Below are 26,496 nucleotides of genomic sequence, written 5' to 3'. Positions count from 1 at the left end.
ACTCCTCCTGGGGCTCGGCAGCAGCAACCCCTTGCTTCAGGTTAAGGGAAGAGCAAGGTGACAATTGCAGACCTGAAGGGGACTTTATTTGGGACGTCTGAGGAAGAGGAAGGGTCCGGGATTTGCCTTTGGCCTTGGATTGCCAAATAAAAATAGCAGGTCAGTGGATATAGCATGCGCTTAATATGCTTTTATAGTTGGCTTAACTCGAATCTCTCTCGCTCACTTTCTCTACTATGCCATAAACCAAGAAATAAGGTGATACAATGACAAGGGGTAGGTCTGCACAGAGGCACTATTTATTTATACATTCTGTAATGTGCTTTTCATGGTCAGTTAGGAATCACTGATGGCTGTTATTTTTTACTGTGGTTTTTCTCTGAATCCTAATGCATCCTGAAATTCTCAGCCAGGCAAAAATCCCATTTACAGTTGGGTTCAATATTATTAGGGGGAAAAAAAAAACATTTTATTTTTAGGTGTTTATGCCTAAAGCTTCCGATGATCGCAGCAAAAGTGGAGTAATATATAACTCACGTTTCAGCCTGTGCTTGAGAAAGTTTCTGAGAGGGAGCAAACACTGAGCAAAAGGAAAAGCAGTGTCACAGATATGAGCCAAAGTCTCTGCAGGCGTAAAATGGGCATAACTTGTATTATGTCCTCAAAACTGGCAAATCACACCAGCAGAAAGCCTAGCCCTATATCTGCTAATGAAATTAAGGGCAACGTGATTAAGAGGAAAGTCTTTCATGGCACCGGCTCCTGTGGTATCTAATCTAACACTCTCTGTCCTTCTGCGGCCCGGGCCAAAAGAGCGCTCAGGCAGGAATGTGCTGGGGGACATCGTTATGCTTTGCTCTTCCTGTCCATCTCAATTTTAGCTTTTTAATTTCCTATGACCATGAGTAATCTTGGAAGCACCCTCGGTCAACGTGCTGCCCATGAACCAAGGGCTTGGGACCACCATACAAGAAGCAGCCCCAGCGCAAGGCTTTATGCCAAAACTTCCCGCTGGTGGGGGGAGGAGGGCTGTACCCAAGCGGTTGTTCCCAGTTGTAAAAAGCACAAGTGCAGATTTAAATCTGTGTTTGCTATGTTGTGAAATCTAATCAGACAAACACATAGCTGTCTTTCAGAGCTTCATATAGTCTAAAGGAATCTTAGATCACCTAATCTGACTTAATGTATATTTTAGGACATTATATTGTATTACCCTGAAGTCCTTATATGAACCCAATGATAAATGTTCAACAAAGCATTTGCTTAGCAGGAAACTAAAATACAGTGCATCACAGGCAAGGCGGGGAAAGGAAACCAAGGCACTGAAGCTTGAAGTTGCTATAAGAGTCCCGCTTTTCTTTGCCCCATTTCAGAGGCAGAAAGAAAAAGCTGCGGGCGTCCAGTGCCTCCCAAGCCAACGCGAAGAGTTTTCATTCCGAGCCAAGGGCATCAAGTAAAGTGCTAAGAGAGATGGCCGTAATCTGATTAAATGAAATATAGTTGCTTGAATCAAGCAGGCAAATTGCACTTTGTGGAGAAAACTCTCCTCTCCCAGTCTAATGGGGGTGGGGGGAAAATATTCTTAATCCCGAATCCTATTATCATTACAGCTCTGCAATTGTGGCCAAAACCCATCCACTAGTCCTTGCAAGACAGGATTTGCTGCAGCTCTGTAGTGGACCCATTTTGTCCAGCTCAGCTAGAGGCCAGTTTCTGGCACTCTCTAGTCACTGATGCCTGGGAGGATGACTCCTTCCTGAACCCCATATGCAGAAACTGAGAGACATGGATTTGACACTAATCACTGCAGAGCTGCAGATGCCACGAGGGCGCTGCAGGCAATCTCGTTCCCTCCATTGCCCAGGACAGAAGGGACTGAGCAGAAAGGTTTACAGACGCCCAGACACCAGGGGAGACCAGCAGAGCCACTCAGCCCCAACCCTGTACATCCCAGCTATGTGAATTCCTCCTGAAGGTCATCTTTCATCAAACTGTATGCTCACATCTTAAAGATCCTAAACAACAGGATGTCTATCCAGTCCCCTGTTCTGATATTCGGTTGCTCCCACAGTTAGCAATTTATGTTTTACTTCAGACTGCATTTGTCTAACTTCACCTTCTAATCATTGCACTGTGTTACACAGGGGGTCCGGGTTCCTGCTAGGCCATAAGCCCTCACGTTATCAGATATATTTTCCATATCTAAGTCCTCACACACAGGCAGTCCCACTGGAGGTTTCCATTGCAAATTGGCTATTAGTGGGGAGAGAGAGAGACACTTCTTGATGATAAGGCTTGAACACACATACTCCCTAGCATTAATGGCCAAGGGCTAAGGCCTATTACAGAGTTCCCAGGAAATTCAGTGTATCGTTAAGGGTGTTTTTTTACCCCATTCCTCCCCTATAGCCCAGCCACAGGTTTCTCCTATTGTTTATAAAGCTCCGTATCTGTTGGAGAATGGAAATCTCTGTTTCTATTTTCTTAAGCGTTGCATCCTGTCCGTAGGCTTTTTAGCAGACAGGACTGCATTTCTGCATGCCAGTCAGACAGTTTGGCTTCTGAATTGAACTTTTTGGAGTTCAACAACGACAACAAAAAATTTGAAGGCCTGTGCCAAGTCTCAGAAACAGGAAAACTATCATTTGGATGCTAAAGAGTAAAACCCATGTATTTTAAAAAAACAATAACCAAAAAAATATATCTCTGAGCCCACGCTGGCAAACCTTGAGCAGCCATTCTGCAGACAAGAAAGAAGAGACAGTCTGTCAGCAATAGAAGGCTTATGGTGTCTTTTCGCTGCTGATTCCCTTGGTGACTAAAAGAAAAAGTGGCACTTTTACAGCTGAATTTTAATGGCTTACTTTATGCTCTGCATCAGAGACACAGCCAAGTTGCATAAAATACTATCAAGCCATCTATTAACTATGGGTTCAGGTTTTTTTTCTGAGAGTAAATGACCTACACTGGCATCAAGAAAATATAGGCAAGCATCATATTTATGGTACGCAATAACTACCCTGAGGCTTTGTGCTTGTCTTAGTTACTCCCTTTCATTCATGCTGTACAAAACTGCTTTCATCCACATTTGGAGTTCAGAGTTTTTTGTTAGTTCATAAAAGTTCTTGTAGCGTCTCCCTATACTGGGTAAGGAAGTAACAAACCCAGCATAAAATATTTACCTGTATACTTTTAGTACTGCTTTAATTACACTGTGTCGCACGCTGCCTACCTGAGGAACCCTGTGGCTTTTTTTCGCATGGCCATGCAGTGCAGAAGTATTGATGAGTATGTCTAGCTGCCAAGCAGAGAAATAACAGGGTTCCCCATCTGATCTCAGCTGCTGTCGTAACCATTAATGAAAGAGGCAGTCTCCAAATCTCATTTGGTTTTAGATGAGTATAATTACCAAAGTCAGCTAAAAATAATACTGGCTGGGAAGGAAGGTGCATTTGTGAAATTTAGCTTTGCTTCTGTTGCTGGAGTGCTGACAAAGTTTTGAAAAAAATTTCAAGCAAATTTACTTCTTTTTCTTTGCTCACATTGGACTGAAGCAAACTGGGAATAAGCAAAGGCTTCGGAGGTGTAACATGTCCCTGCCACTGCTACCCAAACAGGCAGCCACGGTTGGTGCTAGCTGTTGCTTTTGGGTGGCTTTTGAGTTAAAGCCCAAATACGGCCTTGCATCAGTCAATCTGCAGGTCTCAATGGGGCTTGTAACTGCAAGATTTTTCGATTTCTCCCTCTCTCTACATATATAGAAGCACACAGAGCATGTATTTATGCATACATATACTATTTTATGTTTATACGTTTATGTATCTGTCTGTACAAAGGTGCATTCAGGTTAGAATATGCTGTCTAAAATGTTGTTGGTTTCCTGCTTCTCTTCTACTGTTTCTAGGCACAGCCTGCCAAGACGATGACAGTCACTTATTCCAGCAAAGTAGCAAATGCCACTTTCTTTGGATTTCACAGATTACTCCTAAAGTGGAAAGGCAGCATCTACAAATTGCTGTACAGAGAATTTATTGTTTTTGCTACTCTTTACACAGCGATAAGTGTGTTATACAGGTACACTCTTTCCAATTCACATCTCATTAAATGTTATACTGAAGTTTCACACCTCATAGTGTTAGGCTGATGAATGATGGTTGAGGGGAGGGGAGGTTACTACATAATTATTGTCTTTACCTTGGACCTTTTCTAATGTCCTTTCCTTTCCACATTTACTCCAATGTGTCAGAGAAAGCAAGTAGGGTATAAATAAAATACTGCCTATCGTATTCAGCTGATTCTACCTTCAGCCCAGCGTTGAGCAACCATCCTACTGAAGTTAGCCTAAATAAACAGCCATAGCTAGCCTGTATTATATAGTTTTTACTGTTCTGATGTTGAGTTGGCAGTGGCAAGTGTGCCTCTGCTTTAAATGATAAGTATAGACCTTTCATTCTACTTGCAAAACTGTGTCTTCAGTTGCTCAGTGGTAATTTCTTTAACAACCCTGAAAGGTGATAATTTGGGAGCCAGGTTATATAGTTAGGACAAGCAAAGTTTTGCTTAAGGCTAGGATGGCATGGCGAACTTTATTTTTAAGCTTGCAGCGGGCCAAGAAGAACTGCATGGAAACCAGACAAGTTGTTACCTGTGTGTCACCCAGCACCTGGGGGGGTCACATGCTAGGAGAGTTGCTTCTTCCACCGAGGTGTGAATTAAACACCGGTGTGACAGGTGCAATGCATCAATTAGTACAGAGAAACTTTTAATTGATGAAGTACACTACACAGAAGTATCAAAATCATGATTCAGCTCTTACCTTGATCTGTAATTAGACCCCAGTGTTTGCTTTTTATGTGAAGCATGGAGAAAATGAGCTTCAGTTTGTCTGTGATTAATCGCTAATTTTCCAAAATGTTCAGTAATCTATCCCTGTGAACTTGGAAAGAAAACTACAGCATTAATATGTAAAGAAACACCACAGTCTCACATTTATTTAAATTAATCTGGTTTTACTGAAATGTTAGGTAATTAAAGACCATGGTAAATACACCATGGAAAGCTTTCTATATGCGCTCCAGGTTGTATTGCACAATTCTAAGCAAAACCTGCCAAATATTTGTCATGTATTCTTTTTATATGAAATCAAAGAATAACTGAAATACTCATCTATACAAATAAAAAAAGAATGTTTGTATTAAAGCTTGTTGTATTTCATTAGATATCTTTTTCCATAGGCAGATGCTGCCCTTCTCCACTCATTTTCTGTCATCTGGTGAATATTTTCCACACTGCAAAATAAATACAGTTGTTGTGTTTTTAATCTTGTGGAGAAAAAAAATTTCGTAGGAGTAAGAGTAAAAAAACCTGCTGCAGCAATGTAGCATTTTCAAATAAGAACAATTAGAAACTGGTAACCTTTTGCAATTCAAGCAGACCTGAGCATTTTTATTGAATAGCCCTCTGAAAAAGGAGAGCAAGCTCTATCTGTAGACTTATGGCTTCCAATCATCATTGGTCTGTATGAGACAGCAAGCTAATTCTCCAGGTGTATTGATCCTAATTAGTAGTGCCAGTCAAATTAGTCATGAGAAAACTGCAAAGACCAGGAAATAATATTGTCTTCTCCTCCAGCTCCTTTACTACATGCCAAAAGTGTTCTGCACTTTACCTTTAAGAATTTGCTTGAAGACATTAGCCAGGGTTGCTCCCAGCTGCACATACCTGATTATTTATACATATTTGCACCTTGTAGCTGGTGCCAGAATATTATGAAAGGACAGATACATTTTATTTTTGCTGCAGATTTTTTCTTACAGGTAGCCAAAAACGGTTCTTTGAAAAATTATCAATTTACTGTGACAAATATGCTGAACAAATCCCGGTAACTTTTGTGCTCGGTAAGTACAGGTTACATGTGAAATTATTCTCCAACACTGTCTCTGTTCAGGCATTTGGTGAATGTCTGTGCATGGAAGCATTTCAGAGCTGAGGGGCATATGGGAGGTTAGAGGGTCACAATAAAATAATCAGCTTCCAACAGGTCTCCTTAAATTCAAGTTGGTTTTGTCACATCAACATTTATGCTCATGTTCTTAATATACCAACAAAAGAGTAAAGTTTCTGTGTATATATATATATATGCGTGTGTGTGTATATATATATAGTGCCCACTAACAGTGATAGATTATGCCTGATCTTTCAAAGCACTAAATCCGCTCAAGGTTCACTACAGAAGAGAAAATTTGGAAGTTCATGAGTATGAGATACTCAGCTGGAACGGGCCACTAATTTGCAGTGTCTATTAAATAATTAGCACTGATTGCATCCTGGGTTTTGACGTGACTTACTGCATTTATTCTGGGAAATGTAGCAACTAAGTTATATGAGTAACATTCTGCAAGCTAAGTCAAAGTAACATAAAGAGAAATCCTGATAGGCACTGGACTTTTTCTTTTTCCTTCTAACCCCTAGGTTTCTATGTTACTTTGGTGGTGAATCGCTGGTGGAACCAGTTTGTGAACTTACCATGGCCGGATCGACTGATGTTCCTCATCTCTAGCTGTGTCCAGGGCAGAGATGAATATGGGCGCTTGCTGAGGAGGACTCTTATGCGTTATGTGAATTTGACATCTCTGCTGATCTTTCGCTCCGTGAGCACAGCCGTGTACAAAAGGTTCCCCACCATGGACCACGTGGTAGGAGCAGGTACTTCTGAGTCCTTCTCCCCAGAAATGTCCTTCCTTTCCCTCACAGGTGGGGGCACAGGGAGGGAAGGAGCCAGACTCATTTTTTCCTTCCTCTTTGGCCTCATGTGTGTCTCATACTAACCCATGTCAAAGCTACCACGTATTTTGTCAGCAGCTTAAATGACGTACCCTTAAGCGTGCATCTTTAACGCTCTTAAAGTCTTCATCTAGTGACACTATAGAAATCAAATGAGTTTGAGGCTCTTATGTGGATCTACTCTCAGATGTCATGGAAGCAATAGGTCTGCCCCAAACACGCAGGCATGTGAAGCAGGTACAGCATTCTCCAAAGCGTGACAAATAATGTAGTTGCACTGTAGTATGATGCAGTAGGAATGGTGACTTGTTATATGGCATTACCTCCATGTCTAGGATACAACTTTGTCTCGTGTATCAGACAGATCTCTGCAGGCACTTCACAAGTACAGCTTTATCTCAATATATTTTAAGTAGATTGCTTCTAAAAATGCACAACATTTTTAGTGTTGTGATATACTTAAAACCCCAGCCCCAAGGGTTTTTTCTTTAGATTTAAAACCTCACCTTAAGCTTAGTTTTCCAGGGATAAATATACTACGCATTACGCGTGTCTTTATTTTCTGTTTGTTTTGATAACACAGTGAGTGTGATGATGGGGAATAGAGTTCAGTCATGTAAGACTTGCTTGTCTATGAAGGACTGTCCGCTGAGTATTTGAAGGCAAGGTGTGATGCCGTGCCTTCTGACTGGCATGGTCGCTGTCAGGGGTAGGACACCAATGCAAAGGAGTGGGGATCTGTTCCAAATAGGAGAAGTCATACATTTTTTACTGAACCTCTTGCATTTCTTAAAATTATTCCTTTGGCAGAGATCAGTAAGCAAAGTTGTAGCAAGTTAAAATATGCAGTGTGTATATACATATACACATTTGAAATATGTGTGAGAAGCTTTGGATATTAAAAAAAAAATCCAGGCAGAAAGCACTGATCTTACTGAAAAAAATTATTTGTGTTTGATTCAGTTGGATTCTGAAGTTCTCTTCCTTGTGCTGTTCAACAAAGCTGTTTACCTGAGCCTGTGAGAGGTCAAGGGAGCTTCTGTCACTCTCCCCAGCAATCTGCTTCTAGTAGGCATTGGAAAATTACAACATTTCCAGCAGGGTAATCCAGCTCTGCCTCCCTATTGCTAAAGACAATCTGTTCCAAAAGAGACAAAATGTCACAGTGTTGTACAAAAATTGTAGACTGGAAAACGTGTTTTGGTTGTTTTGGGTTGTTGGTTTTTTAACAGTGGAAAATATTCTACTATAAACTGCATAACTAAGTATTGATAGTGTAGTCAGTTCTGTGGATTTCAGTATTTATTCTGTAGGTTTTAATGCATATTGTGCGACAGAATTTTTGTTGAGGCAGTACTGAGCACTTGAGGGTATATTTTGTTCCCACTAACATCCAGTCATTAAAACAGTACTCTGCAATTATCCCCTCCCTAGCTCCCTATGGCATTACGTATCAGACTGCATGGGAGTGCAGCACTTAATATGAACGTGAGTGGCAGAATCTGATACTTGCAGCACGGTCGTCATTGAAACAACTTGTGCCGATTTTGCATTTCATTATCAAACTGGGAACTGCCACAGCGTAACTATTGCTACACATTTCTCTTTTCAGCAAATGAACTGCTTAAATTCATAGATTTTAAATCCGAGAACAGTATCATGATAATCTAGTCTGACTCATCCATAACACAAGGCAAAAAGCTTCCTCACAACATCCCTTATCATGTTGCAATTTCTGACTGAGCTATTAAATCTTCTAGGAACATAACCAGCCCTGATTTAAAATACAGCTGGGTATACTGGAGAGACTACACCACATCCTAGGTGAACTGACATTCACAATGGTGAACTCATTGGTGAAAAGTGAAATTTTATTCTCAGTCTGAACTTGCACAGAGTCATCTTCTAGTCACTGGATTTGTAATGGGGTTGAGTTGTTCTTTTTCTAGTTAGATGAAAACACCATTTTTCTCTCAATAGCTACCTGTGCATAAAGGCTTGAATAAACTTAGGAGCTTCTCGTTCTGTAGTCTCTCCCTACAAGGTATGGTCTTCACTGCTGGATCTGCCTCCTAACTCTTTTCCAAAGTCTTTTTCATTTTTTAGCATTCTTTATGGAGCTGTAGGCTGTAGATACATGTAGATTCATGACATTATGATGTTGAGCACTGCGGCACGTATGCCGTAAGCGTCAGATGCATAGCAGCAGTCCTGAGCATACCAATCCCATTGGCTACAAGCTGCAAGAGGGACACTGGATGCTCAAGAACACGAGTCTTAAAAAACATGAGTAATGAGTCAGCAGCTGGGCAGAGAGCAACCCGGAGCAGCTGACAGGAAATGCTGAAGAGAAACATGAGGTGTGAGCCCAACTACATCAATGCCGGTGGACAGCTGAAGTTTGCAGCTTCAAATCCTCTACTGGAGTGAAGTACCTAAATTAATTCTTTCCCACATAACACAGAAGCAGAAAGTGAAACTTTTATCTACTTGACCATTGTTAGTGCACTCTGGAGATGTGGGAGATGACCTCTTTTCAATTCCTTCTTATCTAACCACTCGCCTTCAGAGCATTTGGCATGGGTCCCCTGAGCCAGTCTTGTCTCAAACCATTCAGTTTTGATGGGAGAACTGAATACTCTTCCAATCACTTGAGGGAGAGCACGAATGACTTTTTCCAGCTGGGCTTGTGTTCTCATCTGTAATTTTCCTGTAAGACCACTTTGACTGCCACTGTTCACACTAGTGGACTTTCATTCTTTATTGATTGCATCCACGTCAAGCTTTTCATGCTTTCACAAGGATTGAGTGCCCTGTCATTCCTTAGACCACCCTTTTCAAGATCTTGGCACAGTATTTGCCAAATATTGCCAGTTTTCTGGAGCTGCTCCAGTCTTCCAGGGCTTGTCAAAAACAGTGCTCTTGTCCAGAGAGTTCCTCACTTAATTCTTTGAGTATTCCTGAATAGTATGACCGTATTTAGAAACCATTTAATTTTAATAACTGAGGTTTGATATCCTCCCCTGTATTGGATGGAATATAAAGTGTTTCTTTACTGCTGCAATGAGAGCAAGTGGTTCAGAACTGCATATTGTTTGTATTGCTATAACCTTCACCAGCAGTAAGAGCGATCCAGAATTGTTTCAAATTTTCTATGATAAGGATACTAGGCACTATTAATATCCATCAAAGAGAATATTTAATTAATACAAACATCTTACCTTTAAAAATAATGACAATATGAATGTTATTGTTAGAAGAACAAGGCTTTGTTGAGCTTTTCTGAACAAAAAGGTACCCAGTTTCAGTGGAGAGCTGCAATGATCCTTGTAGCTTTGCTGTTCTTCATGACCCCCTCAGGCTGTGTCCTTCCAGGTGACGACTTCCCCGAGCCTCTCAAGTGACTTGCATCCAGTGTTTACTCCAGACTGTCAATTTTCTGATATTTGGTCTGTCTGTTTCAGCCTGATAGAAACATCATTTCCTGCCCTGTAATGAGCAGCCCAGCCAGCCAAAAATCAAAGGCACCCTGAAAGACCATGACTAGCAGGTCAATTTATCTGGTTGCCTGATTATTTCTGTTCAGTTGGTTATGAGAGCTGGCTGCTAACTGCCCAGGGATCTTTTAAAAGCTGTATCTTATTCTGTTCTCAAATTCCAGGATACTGCAGGAGTACTGTGTCTCGCTGCTGAACTTTCCATCTTCCATAGAATTTTCTGTCCTGCCCTGTATTTCTTCTCCATAGTTGCAGTATTTCATACCTCCTGTGTTGACTTATTGCAACTGTACAACAATGGCATTTTCCTCAATAACAGAATATTTAAGAAGGTCACCTTGTTTAACAAATCTCCTGTTATCTTATTCACATTTTTATATGAAATACAACTGAGTTTGTGTATATTTATATTTTGGCCGCTTCATATATCATTAGCAATGTTAGTAACAACGGGACAATTCTTATTTACTAGTTGGAGACTAGAAAGAAAATCCTGTCTATTCTCAATTCCCTTATTGAGTTTTCAGCACTCAAACTTGTAATTAATTGTCTGAGCCACTAATTTTGGAGCTGCCATGCTACTAGTTTTGTCCCATTTTGGAGCTAAAGTCAACACAACAAAAGAAGCCTTATACCTGCCCTGGTAGGTGACACACACACACCTGAGGAAAAACTGAGATCCCCCAAACCTTAAGATTGCTCCAACCCCAGAAAATCCAGGATTTGGACAAAGGAAAATGTGAAGTTCCCCCTCATGAATTTTCTGAGGTTGTTTTCTCAAAGGCGGGGTGGAAGAAGGACAGCAGAGCAGAGCTTTCTTACCCAAGGGGGTAGAGCTGTTGCTCCAGAAACCGGCTGCTCCCGTGCCCGTCCCAGGCAGCGAGCTGCTCTGGTGCAGGTTTTGTCCCACACAGCCCTGGCTCCCCTGCTATCTGACCTTGGACTCGCTTGCAGCAGGGGGAAGCAGGGCTTCGCAAGGCCAGGGGAACTCTGCAGGAAACCTAATACCTTGCCGGTGCCCCAGCAAAGGCAAATTGCCAGGCAGAGAGCGGCTTCAGCCTGCTGCCCCACAGCACGTCATCTGGCCCTGTGTCCCGCTAGCAGCGGGATTTCTGTGCATGATTCCTTTTCCATCTCCGCACGCCTCCGTAACCCCAAAGAAAACACGAAACACAATCTGGCAGGGAAGTATTTTGCTGGCAGAAGGCATGCTCTCTGTTGAGCTCTGTTTCATGCATGCACTTGTATCCTCTTGTTGCTTGCTCACTGCTTTGCAGATTTAACAAAAAATTATCAGAATCAGAGGGTCACATAACTGCCCTTATAACATATGTTGAGATGCTGCTGAAAGCCATTATTGCTGAAAAGTGATAGTTCCTTGACTGATGTATCCAGTTCCTTATTTTTCTGAAAGCAGAGTATAAAACTGGAGAGTAATTTGCATCTTTCTTAGTATTCTATGTATCTACAATATGTCAGCAGTCAGATATGAGGACACAGTAATAGCAAGTTATTATGTATATTGATCAAGAGAGATTTTGAATAGGTAGTTATTGCAAAAAGAAGTTGTTTCAACCAAGATCTATCCTGGCCAAAAAGCTCAAAAAAAAGAGGAGGTGCCTACTAGTTAGAATTATAAATAGTGTTTTGCATAGTTTTATGCAAATATCACATAAACATATTCAAACATATTCAAAACTTATAAAATCTGTTTAACTGGCTGCACAGAATAAATGAAGTCTTTGTTTTTACATAAATAGGTTTTATGACAAGATATGAAAGAAAAATTTTTGATGACCTTAAGTCTCCCCACCTTAAATACTGGGTTCCATTTGTCTGGTTTGGAAACTTGGCATCAAGGGCACGAAAAGAGGGAAGAATTCGAGACAGTGTGGATCTGCAGACGCTGATGAATGTAAGTAGAAGTAGTAAATCTACAGAAAACTAATCTGAAATTACTATGAGGTAGCTTTTCACTTATATAATTTGATTTAGTAGGCACGACTCTCGGGTCTCATCTAAACGATCTTACTCAAGATTTGTACCACTTTTCTCTGTGTACCGGTGTACACTCAAACACACACAGCAGCAGGTCGCTGTGTATAAATGGTATTTATATGACCAAGAAGGTATTAACTGAAGCAACAAATTGATGAGTAAAAAATTAATGTAGCATCACAGTAAATTCATAGTTGTTCCATTGCTGCAGGGAAAAAAATGAGAATAATTTGGCATTTTTGAGATTTTAATATCAGTTTCAGGGAAGATAATTTCCCTGAATATTTCATTAAGTGGTCAAACATCTTTTTATGATGTAATATATTCTCTTTCATGTATCACTAGGCTGTAGATAAGATAAAAACAAAAGATAATTTATGAAGAAATATGTACTATACTAAGCATTCCAACTCCATAAACTAAGTGAATATTCAAACCTGACAATGGGGTGCTGGTTATAATTATGACATCAATTTATCTATACTACACTTTCTTATCTCCCTGTTTTTTTACATGAGCAAAAATGATTTGTAACAAAATGTTTATAATTTAGAATTGAATCTTATGTGATTTTAGGTTGTTGGGGGTTGTTTTTTCTTTCTTTTTTTTCCCTTGTAGGAGATGAATAAGTACCGGTCTTGGTGTAGTCTTTTGTTTGGTTATGACTGGGTTGGAATTCCACTGGTCTATACCCAGGTACCGAGACATTATCCTTTACAAAATTTGAAATGCAATTTCCAGAAAAGGGGAGTTTGGTGCAAAACATCCATAGACTCAACCAGAGTCTCTGAGCTGTTGAGCACTTGTTGACCCTCATGGGACTATGGACACCTGACTAACTATTTAAGTCATATTTAATGCAGAGATGTTTTCAAGGCCTCGCGTAATTTGGGAGAGGGGAGGGAAGCACTGAAATTTTTTTTATGTTTCCTGGGTCTTCTTCCTTGCTATAACTATTGCAATGGCCTCTCTATCTGTAATACGTCCCTACAGATTTGTAAATTATATAGCGAAAGGCAGTCCGAGGCCTTTGGGCGTTTCTGGCCTTATGCATAGGATTGTATGATTGCATGATTTCAATGAAGTTTTGTTCTTTGCAGGTTGTCACTCTCGCAGTCTATACTTTTTTCTTTGCCTGCCTGATAGGGCGCCAGTTTTTGGATACTGACCAAGGGTACCAGGGACATGACTTAGATCTTTACATTCCAATCTTCACACTATTACAGTTCTTCTTCTACGCAGGATGGCTCAAGGTAAACTAGCTTTCTGGAAAGGTCATGGGGGAGGCTGGTGAAGGTGTCAGAGATGAAGTCAAGGTGTCAGATTTGTGGCACACTGTAAAATCACCAAAGATTAATGGAGTTACAGCAGAGATGAATTGGGCCCAAAGTGTTCTGTGGTCATAAAGAAACATCATCCGATATGTTTTTAATTCTTGCCAGATCTTACAGTGAGAAACAGTCGGGAACCTCAAAGAGCCCATTTTAGTAGGACCAGTGCAGCCACAACTCCCCAGGGAAGTATTACTCCAGCAAAATCAGGCCCCAGAACTTGGACTATAAAATGACAGATTAAAAAAACAAAACCAAACACTTTCTCCCACTGTGCTATGCGACGGGGAAATGTTGCTGCAGACCTGGCATGGGCTGAAAGGGTCTGAATCATATTTTCTTCTTATGATCAAAGCCAGCCTTTAGTATCTGCTGTTAACTTAATCAGATGCAGGCAATTAAAGGTCTCTAGTTCCAGAGGGCTATCAAACAGTGACAGTCAATATTGGCTACAACCCCACCACATAAAAACGTTCATTAGAAAGAAGAGTATAGAAGGAATTGGATGCTACCCATCATCCCATTGATGGCTGGTCAGTTAGCATATCACCATCAATCTGATAGTTGAGTAATTAAGCCACATACCTCACAGCAGTTCTTTAATCTGCAGTGAATATCAAGGTAGACTAACTGGGAAAAAGTTTCAAATAAAAAGCAAATTAGTACATTAGGGTCTATGTGCATTAAAGATTTCCTTTTGGGATTATCAATCATGGCTGGAAACTTAGAGCTAACTTTTCTGTTAGGGTATAAATTGCACAAAATTGGCCAGTTTTAGAGCCCCCTTCCCACAGCCAGCTCCGAATGGTAAAGAAGGCAGCACACAGAGCTGGCAGATCGCAGGGACAGTAAAGTGCCTGCAGGGCAAGCTCCTCTAGTCCTGTGTCCTAGAAAATTGGGAGGGAAAAGGGGTTTGCCGCATAGGGACCAGCCTGGAGGGGAAGCAGGAGAGAGAGGAGGGGAGGCTGTCAGGGCAGGGGGAGTGTTCTCCTGCAGAAATGGGGAGCTTTATCTCTAGGCAATGTCTTCCAGGGTTTTACAAGCAGGTTACAAAACTGTAAGCTGTTCCCCTTGACTGCCCTGCTAGTGCTCCTGAGGCAGGAATGGTTTCCCCTTCATCAGCATCCAAGGCTGTCAGCAGCATCTCTTCCAGTTAGGCTCAAGGGCTTCCAGCCAACTCCTGGCTATGGCAGGTAGGAGATGCCATTGTAACTGAAAAATCTTCCACATAAGGAAATGAAAGGGAGGAGAAGCAGTTTTAAAAAGCAAATTTAATATCAGCAGTGCTCCCTCAGACCGGAGGCTTGTCCAAACCTGCAGTGCCCCCAAGTCGGGATATTTCTGTCTTGAAGGTTACAGCCGGTTTCCTGCTGAGTGCCTTGGGCTTTGGCTGCCAGGCTGCAGAAAGGCTATTGACTTCCAGTAACTTGGCAATTCCTCAGAAATTATGGCTAAACTGAGCTCATTCCTTGGCCTCGGGCCTGGTTTGTTATACCTACAATACAGGGGCAAAGTTTCCCATCACATGAAACACTTCTAAGTCACCATTTTCATTACAGGGATAGATGGACTGTCCAAATACAGGGCTTAGTTGTCCAGCACTACATTCCTTTTCGGAGAATAAAGTCACATCTCACATGCCAGGACCAGGTCAGCCAAGCAGAAGGCCACCGCTGTTGTTCCCTCTGTCCCATCCCTGCTCACTTTCTTTAGCTGATGTGACAGGTTTTGCAATGGATTTTTGGGCAGTGATTCCCTGGTTTACACCGAGATGATCCAGTGTCTTCCCTGGAGAGACGCAATGTAGTCCACGTTCTGGCTCATTCCTGTTGCAGCACTTCCATAGCTGTACCCCAAATGTAATGACACAGGGCACACCAAGGAGTATAAGCAGAGGTGTCCCCTGTCTTCTTGTTGTTCCTCCTGCCTTACGGGTGTTTTTGTCATGTTAGTCTGCTCAGCAGTTCAGCGGTCATTCTGATGGCCTGGGAAATGGTGGCCCAGGAGAGTCAGCAAGTGCTCACCCAGTGGTACAACCTAGAGGCACATAGGAATATATAGCCAGGGAGTGACTGCCTTACTATCATAAGTTATTTAGGTGATGATAGCCATCCATAGCAAGGTTCGTGAGCAGGGCTGTTTAATCATACAGTCGCTTCATCCATATCCACGTTAAACCGGGGACCTGGCCACTGCTTCTGTGCACAGCCCTGCTGACTACCAGGAAGGCCTGGGAGGGTCAGCAAGAACGTGATTGGCTTCAAAGCTAGGGCTTAAAAAGACAAACAGAAAGAGAAAAACCTGAAGGGGAGAGGATATTTAATCTCAGTGTACCAAGGAACTGAGAAAAAGAGAATCAGTCTGAATTGCCTAAAACTTTTTACTTTTAAAATTTTTCCTATTTCATCTTCTTTTTCTCCCTCAGCATCTATGAGCTTTCTCCCCACAATGTCCTTTGGTGATCATGGGGATGGGTGGTCAGTCTCTGGTTGTTTTTTCATTTTTTTATTCCTCTGTGAGGGCAGGACTGGATAAGGCTGTGGGCAGCCAGAGAGGTTTCCTTTCCCAGCCTAGTTCCCAGACTAAGGCACCTCACCACAAAAGTGCCTGAGCTCACTGCTTGGTTGTCTCCTCCATGGGATGAGCTTCTCCCCTCCAGTTGTAATCACTTCATGTGCAGAAACCCAAAACATCAGCCTGAACTAAACAAACTCAAGCCCTGTCTCTTGGCTTTGGCTAGCATGATGCATGGCACCCACTTGAATCAAGCCTTTTGGTGGGATGCTTTTCCTGAAAAGCTTCAGAGGGATGCCACCAGCATCACCCCCGATAAAGAAGCAGGGGCTGAAGGCTGAGCGGGAGAGATGAGCTGTACTGCCTCTGGCAGATTCCAGCTGTGGGGCTCGGGAATACTGACCTAATGGGCTGGTGGAGTATCGTAGACCATAATGCAATAACAGAGCCTCTAGCTGCTAAACCATTCATTTAAATCAGCCCAAGACAACAGTAAGGGAAGGTAATGACTATCTTGTGTGACAATTACTGTGGCCCAGACATGTCTTGATTCCCAGTAGGCCAGTGCCGACAATCATGATTGACAGCACCAATGAGGCACCGAGGTATGAATCTATAGGGAAAGCAAGCTGTTCCTTCGCTAGGCTGGCAAAACCATCATACCGGAGCTTATGCTATGATTGCAACTGACAGGCAGGGAGAGAGAGAAAAATCAGATCCTATTTTCTCTGCGGCAGTGGTCCTGACATGGCATGCCAACTTCTATTCACTGTCTCATTTTCCTTTCAGGTCGCTGAACAACTTATTAATCCATTTGGAGAAGATGATGATGATTTTGAAACTAACTGGTGCATCGATAGAAATTTACAGGTTGCTGTTGTTATTTCTTCTTGCAGCTTTACCGTACCTTAGGTTATCATTACATTTAACCTTATTTCTTATATCGCGGTACAAATTAAGGGCAACAAGTGTCGTCAAAACAAATTCTTTCCCTGAAGGAGTATATATGGCTGTGATCCCCAGATTTTGTTTTTACAAGCTAATGCGTCCTGATGTAGGTATTTAGCATTTCTTGATGCCTGACTAAACATGCAAACAGCTGACCTCAAACTATAAGCTCACTTTATGCCCGGAAAAACACATAATGTAGGTCAATCCTGCACAATCCAAAAGCCATCTATTCCCACAGAGATGAGAACACATTTTGCTAATCTGAATGTCTAGAGATTACAATACTGTATATGAATCTTCCTTAAAAAAAAAAAATGCAGTAAAGATATAGAAAATACTAAGCAGAGCCCTGAACTAGTAAGCAGGGCACATACCATGATTCATGTGGCGATGCTGCCACCCACGGCAGCATCTGTGGTCAGCAGAGGAGCCAGCGTCCTCAGTGGCAGGAGCTGTGAGGTGGCCAGGGTACAGATTTATTGCAGTTACACCCAATTCCCAAACAGCCCCTGTCTGTCATGCCATGAAGGAGCCCAAAGACATGAAAAGGTCCCATGGCACCCGCTGCTCCCCTTGCAGGTAGAGCCAAGCACAGGGTTGAGCTGGTGTCGGTGCCCATGTCTGCTGGGAACCACTGAGCCTGCAAAGCAGAGCCCAGGTGTTAGAGGGAGCACGGGCAGGGCAAACAAACCAGCACATTCGGCAAAGCAAGCAATGCAGGTATGCGCAGAAGTGGGAAAGACCTTCGCGGTGCCAAAGATGCTCTCTGGCTTAACACAACTTTAGGCTACTCATGCTATGGTGCTGCAGAACAATTTGTATAAAATGTTTGTATAAGATATTGGGAGGCTCTAGAACAGGATGGTCACATAGTTGGTTCTGAAAGTTTTAAAATATGGATGAAGCCTATCGGAAAGCTTCTCGACCTCTGGACATTTTAAGGAGTACAACTAATACTCTACACTGGTTTCCCATAGCACATGGAGGATCACATGCCCATTTAACTACATCATGCATGAGGAAAGGATTTCAATCTGATGCAAATAGCTTTGCAGCATAGAAGACTCAAGTTACAATAAATCTTATGCTTTCATGAGCGTAGGAGGGTATATGGGGTATATTTGTATAATATTTGGTGTATGGGGTATATTTGATAATACTGAGTCTCTTCCCAGTGCCCAGGCCAGCATACACACCTGACTTTAAAGGGTTTCTGAAAGAAATGTTGACCCAGGGAGTACAAAGCAGATTATTTCATATACTGTACTATGTGGAAAGTGATAAGATTTATGTCAAAAAAAATTGAAGGTCTCGCTTCTGGCGGTGGACGAGATGCACATGAACTTACCAAGGATGGAGAAAGATATTTACTGGAACGATTCCTCTGCCCGGCCGCCCTACACGAAAGCAGCTGCTGATTACTGTATTCCTTCGTTCCTTGGATCGACTATTGAAATGGGGTGAGTGGCACTAATGCCATCAGACAGATCACCAGCCCTACAGCCCAGGTTGACTGAGGGACAGTCAGCACAGGGCTGCAGGCTGGGACAATCCTGTGAGCGGGGAAGATGGAGATGAGAAGTGATGCTACTGGGAGGGAGTGGACAGGCTTGTGTTGGTGGAATGATGTCTCCAGTGGTCCGTGTGCTCATACGAATTGTGCCCCCATTGCTTGAATTGTGTAATTAATAAATAGAGTATGTTTGCAGGGAGGGTTTGTTGATAGTCTCTGAGCACGGGATGGCACCTGAAGGCAGTGACTGACTTTTCTTAATAATTTTTTATTTCCTACAGCTTCTTCATACATCCCCCCTGTTAGCAAAATAGCTATTCCTTTGTTGTTTTGTTAGCAGATGATGGCTAAAATCAGTCCAGATTTTTGTGAAGATAAACAAGGAATAATCTTAAATATTGTAGGACTTTTCATTGGGTAATAAACTAGAGATGGAAGCTGGAGTGGTCAGATTTTGTGAAGGGATAAAGAAGAGGAGTTATTTGCAGAGATCAATGCAAGGACCATCATTATAAAGAAACATATGGAGGATATAGGATCACCCTGCGTTGTCAGGATCTCTATGATAAATCAGTGATAGGCCAGTTAGCTTAGAAGCTCTTGAGTTTAAACGCTTGTGACATGCTGTAATATAGAATAGGTCAGTAAGTGTAAATAACACCATGCCTGAACAAATACCAGAGCAAGTAGATGTCTTTATCTGAAAATCTTTTTTAAAACTTTATAGCAGCCATTTTTTTAACTTCAAAACTTATCTCAAGAAGTTTTTAATTTTTCCAAATTTTTCCAGCCTTTATCAAAATAAAATATGCTTACTTTTTTGCTTCATTTGGCCTGGAAATTGGTGTTTTCTCATTTTTATTCCTGTTATTTTTCCATTTTTTCATGCATCCTACTAAAAGGAACAATGGTCCTTTTAGTTCCTTTTATCATCATGCACAGCCTTTTCAGAATTTATTTGCTTCTGGAAAAACTATAAAATGGTCAAAACAAAAGTAAAAAAGAAAGTAAAAAAGTAAAGAAGAAAAACTCATAGAATATAATTTATTTTGCTGCAATTGCTAGGGGAGAAACGTGGCAAAGAAGAAACATTATTGTCTGCAAACAATTTTTTAATAAGAAGCACTTCACACAAAAAATGAAGGGGGGGGAGAATGAAAAATAGCTCCATGTTAGCCACTGTGAAATCCAAACAGCTCTGATGTGTTGACTTTTTTGTTAATTATTTTCTCCTCTGAACTGTTTCTCTGTTCATCTCTCTAAAAAAATGGGTAGATCTTATGCAGACTTCAAGAACAAGGTCTAAAGATTCATCCAAGTCCAAAGCAAATATATAAAACTTGAGCTCAAATACAAAGTCTTCTCCAGCCCCCTCAAACCAACATCTGAAACAGGTTGCCCAGAGAGGTGGTAGATGCCCCATCCCTGGAAACATTCAAGGTCAGTCTGGATGGGGCTCTGAGCAACCTGATATAGTTGAAGATGCCCCTGATCATTGCAGGGGAGTTGGATTAGATGACCTTTAAAGGTCCCTTCTAACCCAAATTATTCCATGATCTTCACAAATGCTGGATGAAGTTCCTCAGTCCCTCTGGGTTAGCGTTGCCTTCTGTGCTCCTTGCCTCAGATTTGGCCCCAGCCCCTTCGCCATCCTTACCCTTAGGACAGGCAATGGGGCCAGTTTGGCTTGTCTTCTGGGGTGCACTGAGTCAGTAATGTGTACTGAATTGCCTGGCAGACACAGCAATAGTTGTTCTCAGAAACCACCAAGGCTGGGCAGGAGAAGAGTGTCAGGTACAGGTGGCAATTTCAGACACACTGTTGTGCCCCAGAGGTAAGTGAGATTTGACCATCTGAGTAATTCCAACATTTTTTGAAAGCGTTGCACTCTGCTTCCAGGAGTAGATTTTTCCTGTTGCTATTTCTGCCTGAAGGATTCTCCTGAAAAACTATTTACTGCACCGAGCAGGGTTTCTTCCTCCCCTTTCCCTCACCCTAAGCACAAGCCTAGCCATGCAGAGCTGCCACAGAGGGCTGAAGCCCAAATATGAAATGGTGCCAGATGCCTGCCTGGATGCTCTCCCAGCCTGGTTCTCAGAAGAAGAGACACCTCTGGATGTGGAGAGCTTTCTGTGTGATCTGGCTGGTCCAAAGGCATAGGCCCTATTTCCTGGCACCCTCATCCCTTTTTCGCTCCTTCCATGCCCTTCCTTGAGGACACACTAGGGCCTTGGTTCCTATGTCTTTCTGCTGAGACAGCAGGATGTACATGCTTACAGACCACATGCTTCCTATGTGTAAGTGACACCTACTACCTGGCTTTATTTGGCAGGCTGGCTGATACCGAATTCCTCTATGGGGAAGAGTGGCCCTGGGAAGAGGAGAAACACCGAAGACAAGGTTCAGTGCTGAGAAGAGTCAAGAGATTTCTTAGCGTCCATGAGGGCCCTTCGTCCCCAGCTCACCGGCGCTACAGTCGACAGACAAGTGAGAATTCCGTGTTTTTCCCAGCAGACGAAAAGGGGCACATCAGACGGTTGCAGGAAATGCACACAAGAGGGAGACACTCTACCTCGAGCTTCAAGAAGAAACATGAAGGAGTTGACAGAAGTAACAGACTTCATAGTAGCAGAGATCTAGGACCCATAACTGAAACCTCAAGGAATGAGGCACAACTCAGTGACAGTGACACCTTATCCGAGACAAACAAACCAGTTCCTGAGGTCATCATCTCTGAAGCTGAGGAGAAAGCACCTGATGGGCTGGGCAAACCAGACCTGCAAAGAGAGCGCACCGCGAGCATGCCAGAAGAAAAGCTCCAAAGGAGCCTAAATGAGGCAAATGTGTCTCTTCTGGACCATCCTTTTTTCCCCCCAGAAATGACTACATACATCCCAGGTTCTGAAGTGCATCAGTCACTTCCTACTGTGATAGGGGAGCCCAAACATGAACCCCATGGTAGTCACATAGCCGGTTTCATAGCAGATCCTGAGAGAAACCTTCAGCGATGGAGTTTACCAAGCTTCCATAGTCATAGTACAGTGTCAAACGCTGACGCTGCACCGCCTTTAACAGATTCTGGGACAACTTCACAACAAAGGACCTCCAGTGATGGAAAAAATGTTACTTCTGATGCTGCTCCAGAGGTGTTTGAGATGCAGCACTTATGGGAAAACCTGGATAGTAGAGAAACAGCCATAGTAGAATTTTCTAATGAGAAAAGTGAGAGAAAACTTTGACTGTGCTTCCCCTGGGTTTGACTGGTCTTCTTGTCTTCTCTTGAAAGTGGTTCTCACACAGATTTGCTGAAAGTGCAGAAGGGCAGACACTATGCTCAGACAAGTCCTGAGCAAGATCCAACATAGGATTTGGGCAAGTAAATAGGAGGCATTATAGTGACATGCTTTAAGCCAGTTGGTCACTGGCTTGAAATCTGTGACCCTATGGGGAAAACATTTATAGGGAGAGCTGAGAGCCTGAGGAGTGAATGCAAACCAGCCAGCACACACAGCAGCGAGCTGTGTAGGCTCACCTAGAGGAAACACTGAGGTTATCAGAAGAGCAGAGGTGGCTCTGTCCACTTTGGTTCCACTCTGAACACTGCTACCTTTGGCCGCCCCTTCAGGTTAAGGTCCATGACATCCTTGTAAGACCCACCAACAGTTTTATTTTCTACTCAAGTGGCTAGAAGGGGAGGTGTGGGTTCAATTCCCTCCTCAATCTGGAGAGATTCAGTCCACCATCTCTCAATGCCTGGAGGAACACTTGAAAAATCAGGCTCCTTGCTTGTGTGGGGCAATAGCCCTGCTCCTGCTGAAGCTATGCCACTACAGAGTGCAAAAATAAAAGGATTAAATGTTTAACTTCATTAAGAAAAACAGAAGAGGCAAAACTGTGGATGAGCTGGGCATGGGATGTCTGAGCCTTGGTCTCTGCTCCTTGGAGCATGTATGTGGCATACCTCGTGGCTGTTTATTGTAAAATGCCCTTCCCAGGTGGCCTCCCTAATGACGACAGGGCTGTGGCACTCTCTCAAGGGATGATGGAGTTGCAGGGGCAACTGAGCTTAGGGCTCCACTCTTGCAGAGCTTCAGCTGGAAGTACAAAGGCTGCAGTCATGCCAGGGAGACAACCAAACGGCCGGGGACTACTAGCAAAAATTGTCTCTGCTTCCTTCTCCCCTCCCCTGTTCCCATGCTGCCCAGACGTACCACACGCATTCTCCATTAACCCAAACCTGAGCCAGCATTAGGTGGCTCCTGCTGCTCCAGGGATGGCCAAGCCACCTCTCTAAACCTCCTGGTAGCAACCTGGCCTTTCAGCTGCGGTTCCTGTAAGAAGTCTCAAAGCAGGCCCTGAAAGCAGCCACAGCTCTTTGTTTTTAGCTCTCACTCACATCTACATGAATGCAATGATGCCAGCATTCCCTACAAGTGAGGATCCAAGTAGATGGTCTTCCTAGACGAGGGAGAGACCGGATAGCTCAGGGGCTGGGAAGAATAGAGAGAGGGGGAGATGCAGAAAATTATGGGGGCTGCAACAGCCAGCAAGTGGTGTGGACTATATGGACAGCAAGTCCACCCACTCTCTTGCTCAGAAGGTTGCACTTCAGACAACAGACCAGCATCTCTCCCAGGGTAACTGGTAGCCCAGTGGCTCCTGGGAGTCTTCAGGGACCCCCTGAGGCTGGGAAGGGAATGAACGGAGCTGCCTGCTCCTTCTCCTCTGGTCAACAGCTCACATGAGGAGACCTTCCAGTAGGTTATTGCATACAGCAGGACTCTGCTATCTCATCTGGGTAGGTTTTGATAAAAAAATCAACTGCCCTCCCCAATTCTGCTTCTTCCAGCTTTGTTTCAGTCTGGGAATTTTCTCCTGTTGGTGTGCATTAGATATGGTCTGAGCAGTGCCAACCTTTCAAATCCTTCAAAGACACTAGACAAAAGCATATATATACCCATCAGTTTACGAAGCAGAGGGCACTTAGCCCAAGGAAGAGCTATTTAAACTCATATTATGGGAATTTCAGGTATGCAGAAAAGCCAAGCACAGATTTCCCAGGCACTTATGGAGGCACTTCTTCACACCATGAGATGAGGTGACGCCAGTGTCTGACAGTGGCTGAGTAGTAAGGTTGGATCACAGTTTTGGAGTAAGGCGTTCTGGTGCAACCTCACCCTTGCCACTCCGCAACAAGTCCTCAGGCAAATCCAGTTGCTATGATCAGGTTTGGCCAACAAAATGAGAACCTCAACAAAGCAAAATTATATTGAAATGAACAGAACCTTAGCCTAGCAGTCCCATTTTCTGGATGGCCCTTAGTAGGCAACACACAGCTTCTGGCAGCATCCTTTAGCTTTTCAGTCATCAGAGCTCCAGACTGCTGGGTCTCCCTGGGGAAGAGGATTCTATTGGCCTGTGACAATGATGGAAATGCATAGTTTTCCCTTCCCTACATCATCAGAGCAAAAAAGATTCCAGCATTCCCTCTTTCTTCCCTATTCCCTATTTCTTCTTTTAGCTGAAGCCACATTTTTCAATTCAATATCCAACAGCTGTGCATGTATAGGAAGGGTTTTCATCTGCTGTGGGGAAAGTCTGGCCTATCATCTAGCTCTCTTCTCACAGTACATAAGCTTGAGGAACTGTGCTTCTCTCTGTAAGGGAATTTAAGCCAGAAATTAGAGATGAGTTCAAGTGCTCACTACAAATCTTCACTGAGGGTCCAGTCTCACCACACCTCCTCACTCTCATCTTTTGCACAGCTTCTGCCAGGGTTTAAGGTGTTGGAGCAAAGTGCTCACCCTCCCCAACCCAGACATCAGTATGTTATTTTTCACTATGAGGGTGGTGAGGCACTGGAACAGGTTGCCCAGAGAGGTTGTGGATGCCCCATCCCTGATAGTGTTCAATACCAGGTGAGCAGCCTGGTCTAGTGGGAGGTGTCCCTGCCCATGGCAGGGGGGTTGGAAATAGATGATCTTTAAGGTCCCTTCCAACATAAACCATTCTATGATTCTGTTTCATCCCGGCACTGCTAAGCCTGAAGAAGCCTTCCCAGCTTCTCATCATCCAGCTCTGCTCATCTTCTGTCATCTTCTCAGCCTGGCCGCTAGCTAGGATGCCCACTGCTGCTTTCCACCAGGACATTATGCATCTCATGAGCAATGATTTTGCTGCTTCTCCCACTCATTCTGCCAGCATTCCCTGGCCCAGCAACTGTATTCATTCTTCGATGGAGGCTAACGGTGGCCACACAGTAGCCATTAGGTAGATAACAGCTTCAGTTAAGTCCCACAGGGGTGCCTATTAGACATGTAGCCGCATGTTAGATGAAGAATGACAGCTCTGAAGTCCCACAATGTAATCTGCAATACACGAATAGCGTTTCACACAGTGGGCCAGCTCCAGGTTAGCTATAATATTCTGTTCGTTGTTTGTAAAGGAGCTAGTGCTGGGATCAGTTACCGGAAAGAATTCCTCTCCTCATTTAGTCTGTTATCTCACTTTTGCAAACATCTGGGGGCTCTGATTTGTATTAAATTATCTTTTGGGATTATGTGCTCTCTTAGGCACTTTTCTCAGTAAGCTATTTGCCTTAGCACGGTAAATGGACTATTTTAGCAAACCCACAATTTATGATTCATGTTCACCGGTATAAACAATGTCGAATTATTGCATGAATAAAGGCACTTTGAGAAACACAGTCATCTTGACTGTATTGAACTGTCAAGAAGCACTTCTGGCAAAGGTTGGACCTACCGTGCCAGTCAACTTGATGTCTGCCAGGAACAGTAAGGAAGACCTACAGAAGCTGGCAAAGCTGGAAAAGACTGAGGAGAGAATAAGGCCAGGACAGACAAATAGATCAGAGCTTGCTCCCATCAAATGGTGTTAATGTTGAGCAGGATGAGATGTATCAGAACAAAGAGAGGGCTGGCCCCTGCACGCGCTCCCTGACTTTCCACCTATTTCTAGGATGCGTTCACGCTCTGCGCTGGAATTTGTAGAGAAAATGTTGGTGCAGGGACCAACCAGCTGCAGGCACATGTCCCACCACCCTTAAAATCCTCCATCAGAAATAACAGATCTCTGACTCTGACGGCAAGCTCATGTTTGAGGAATATATACATGTTTTAGAAATAATGGAAAGGTACCAGAGCGTTGTCTGCTGCACAGTAGAGAAACAAAAATACCCTGCTGCTGTTAAATGGGTGATAGGGCTTTATAGAGGATTGTTTGTCTTGGTTTACGACCAAACAAATGACATTTTCTAGACAAACAAGTTAGCTCATGGTCACTCTGTTCTTCAGGAGTGATATGGACAAAGGGGAAACAAGGCAAGATTGGCCTGAAATACATGGTGACTTCGTACGGTTCAGTCTTGTCTGCAAAAAGAGGCAGCAGGCAGCAGAGTCCCCTTTGCTAGAGGTTGACAGCCTGGATGCCAAGTGTGTAACACAATGTGACTGCAAATAGAGGGTCATGAAAACACGCTCCAGAGAGAGGGAGTATTTCATACTGGAAGGCACGGTCAGTATTTCAGAGATACCTACAGGCAGACCGTCTCACGTTAGTAATACTTACGGAGTCTTACAATGGAAGCCTTAAAATCTAAGGGGCTGTGATTGTAACTCTGCCCAGGCCAGTAATGGATGTTGCATTTGGTCTTTGCTGAGCACATCCAGACAGGTGGCAGCAGCAAGTCCCCCAGGGCCACCAGCCCATTCCCCAGGGCCACCAGCCCCTGCCCCAGTGATGATGGGCCAGTCTCCAGCTCCCCACAGCCCTGCCCTGCCTGGGAGGTGCCCGGGGCTGCAGACATTGTTTGGCTTTAGGGGGAAATGAGCAGCCCCAACACCCCAACATGTTCCATCTGTCCCCTCCAGGCCATGGAGCAACCTGGATT

General features: G+C 43.3%; 1 protein-coding gene across 4 annotated transcripts; it reads left to right on the top strand.

Annotated features, from left to right (window-relative positions):
- On the top strand, nucleotides 1-25,293 carry BEST3 (bestrophin 3). Of its 4 annotated transcripts, none has more exons than XM_074573042.1 (10): nucleotides 1-159; nucleotides 3,905-4,074; nucleotides 5,803-5,897; nucleotides 6,472-6,705; nucleotides 12,041-12,195; nucleotides 12,897-12,974; nucleotides 13,379-13,531; nucleotides 16,913-16,993; nucleotides 18,383-18,534; nucleotides 20,920-25,293. In XM_074573042.1, the coding sequence occupies exons 2-10, from the start codon at nucleotides 3,923-3,925 to the stop codon at nucleotides 21,824-21,826; spliced, it is 2,007 nt and encodes a 668-aa protein (XP_074429143.1). In that variant the 5' UTR covers nucleotides 1-159; nucleotides 3,905-3,922; the 3' UTR covers nucleotides 21,827-25,293. The 4 variants fall into 4 exon arrangements, with proteins under 4 accessions (XP_074429143.1, XP_074429164.1, XP_074429154.1 ...); XM_074573063.1 differs by having other exon boundaries at nucleotides 48-159; nucleotides 5,817-5,897; XM_074573053.1 differs by lacking the exon at nucleotides 3,905-4,074 and having other exon boundaries at nucleotides 48-159.
- Nucleotides 25,294-26,496: the final 1,203 nt, after the last annotated feature.

Source organism: Larus michahellis, chromosome 1 (genome assembly GCF_964199755.1).
Source record: "Larus michahellis chromosome 1, bLarMic1.1, whole genome shotgun sequence".
NCBI lineage: Eukaryota > Metazoa > Chordata > Aves > Charadriiformes > Laridae > Larus > Larus michahellis.
Note: the sequence above shows the minus strand (reverse complement) of the source record. Positions and strands in the feature narration are given on the sequence as shown.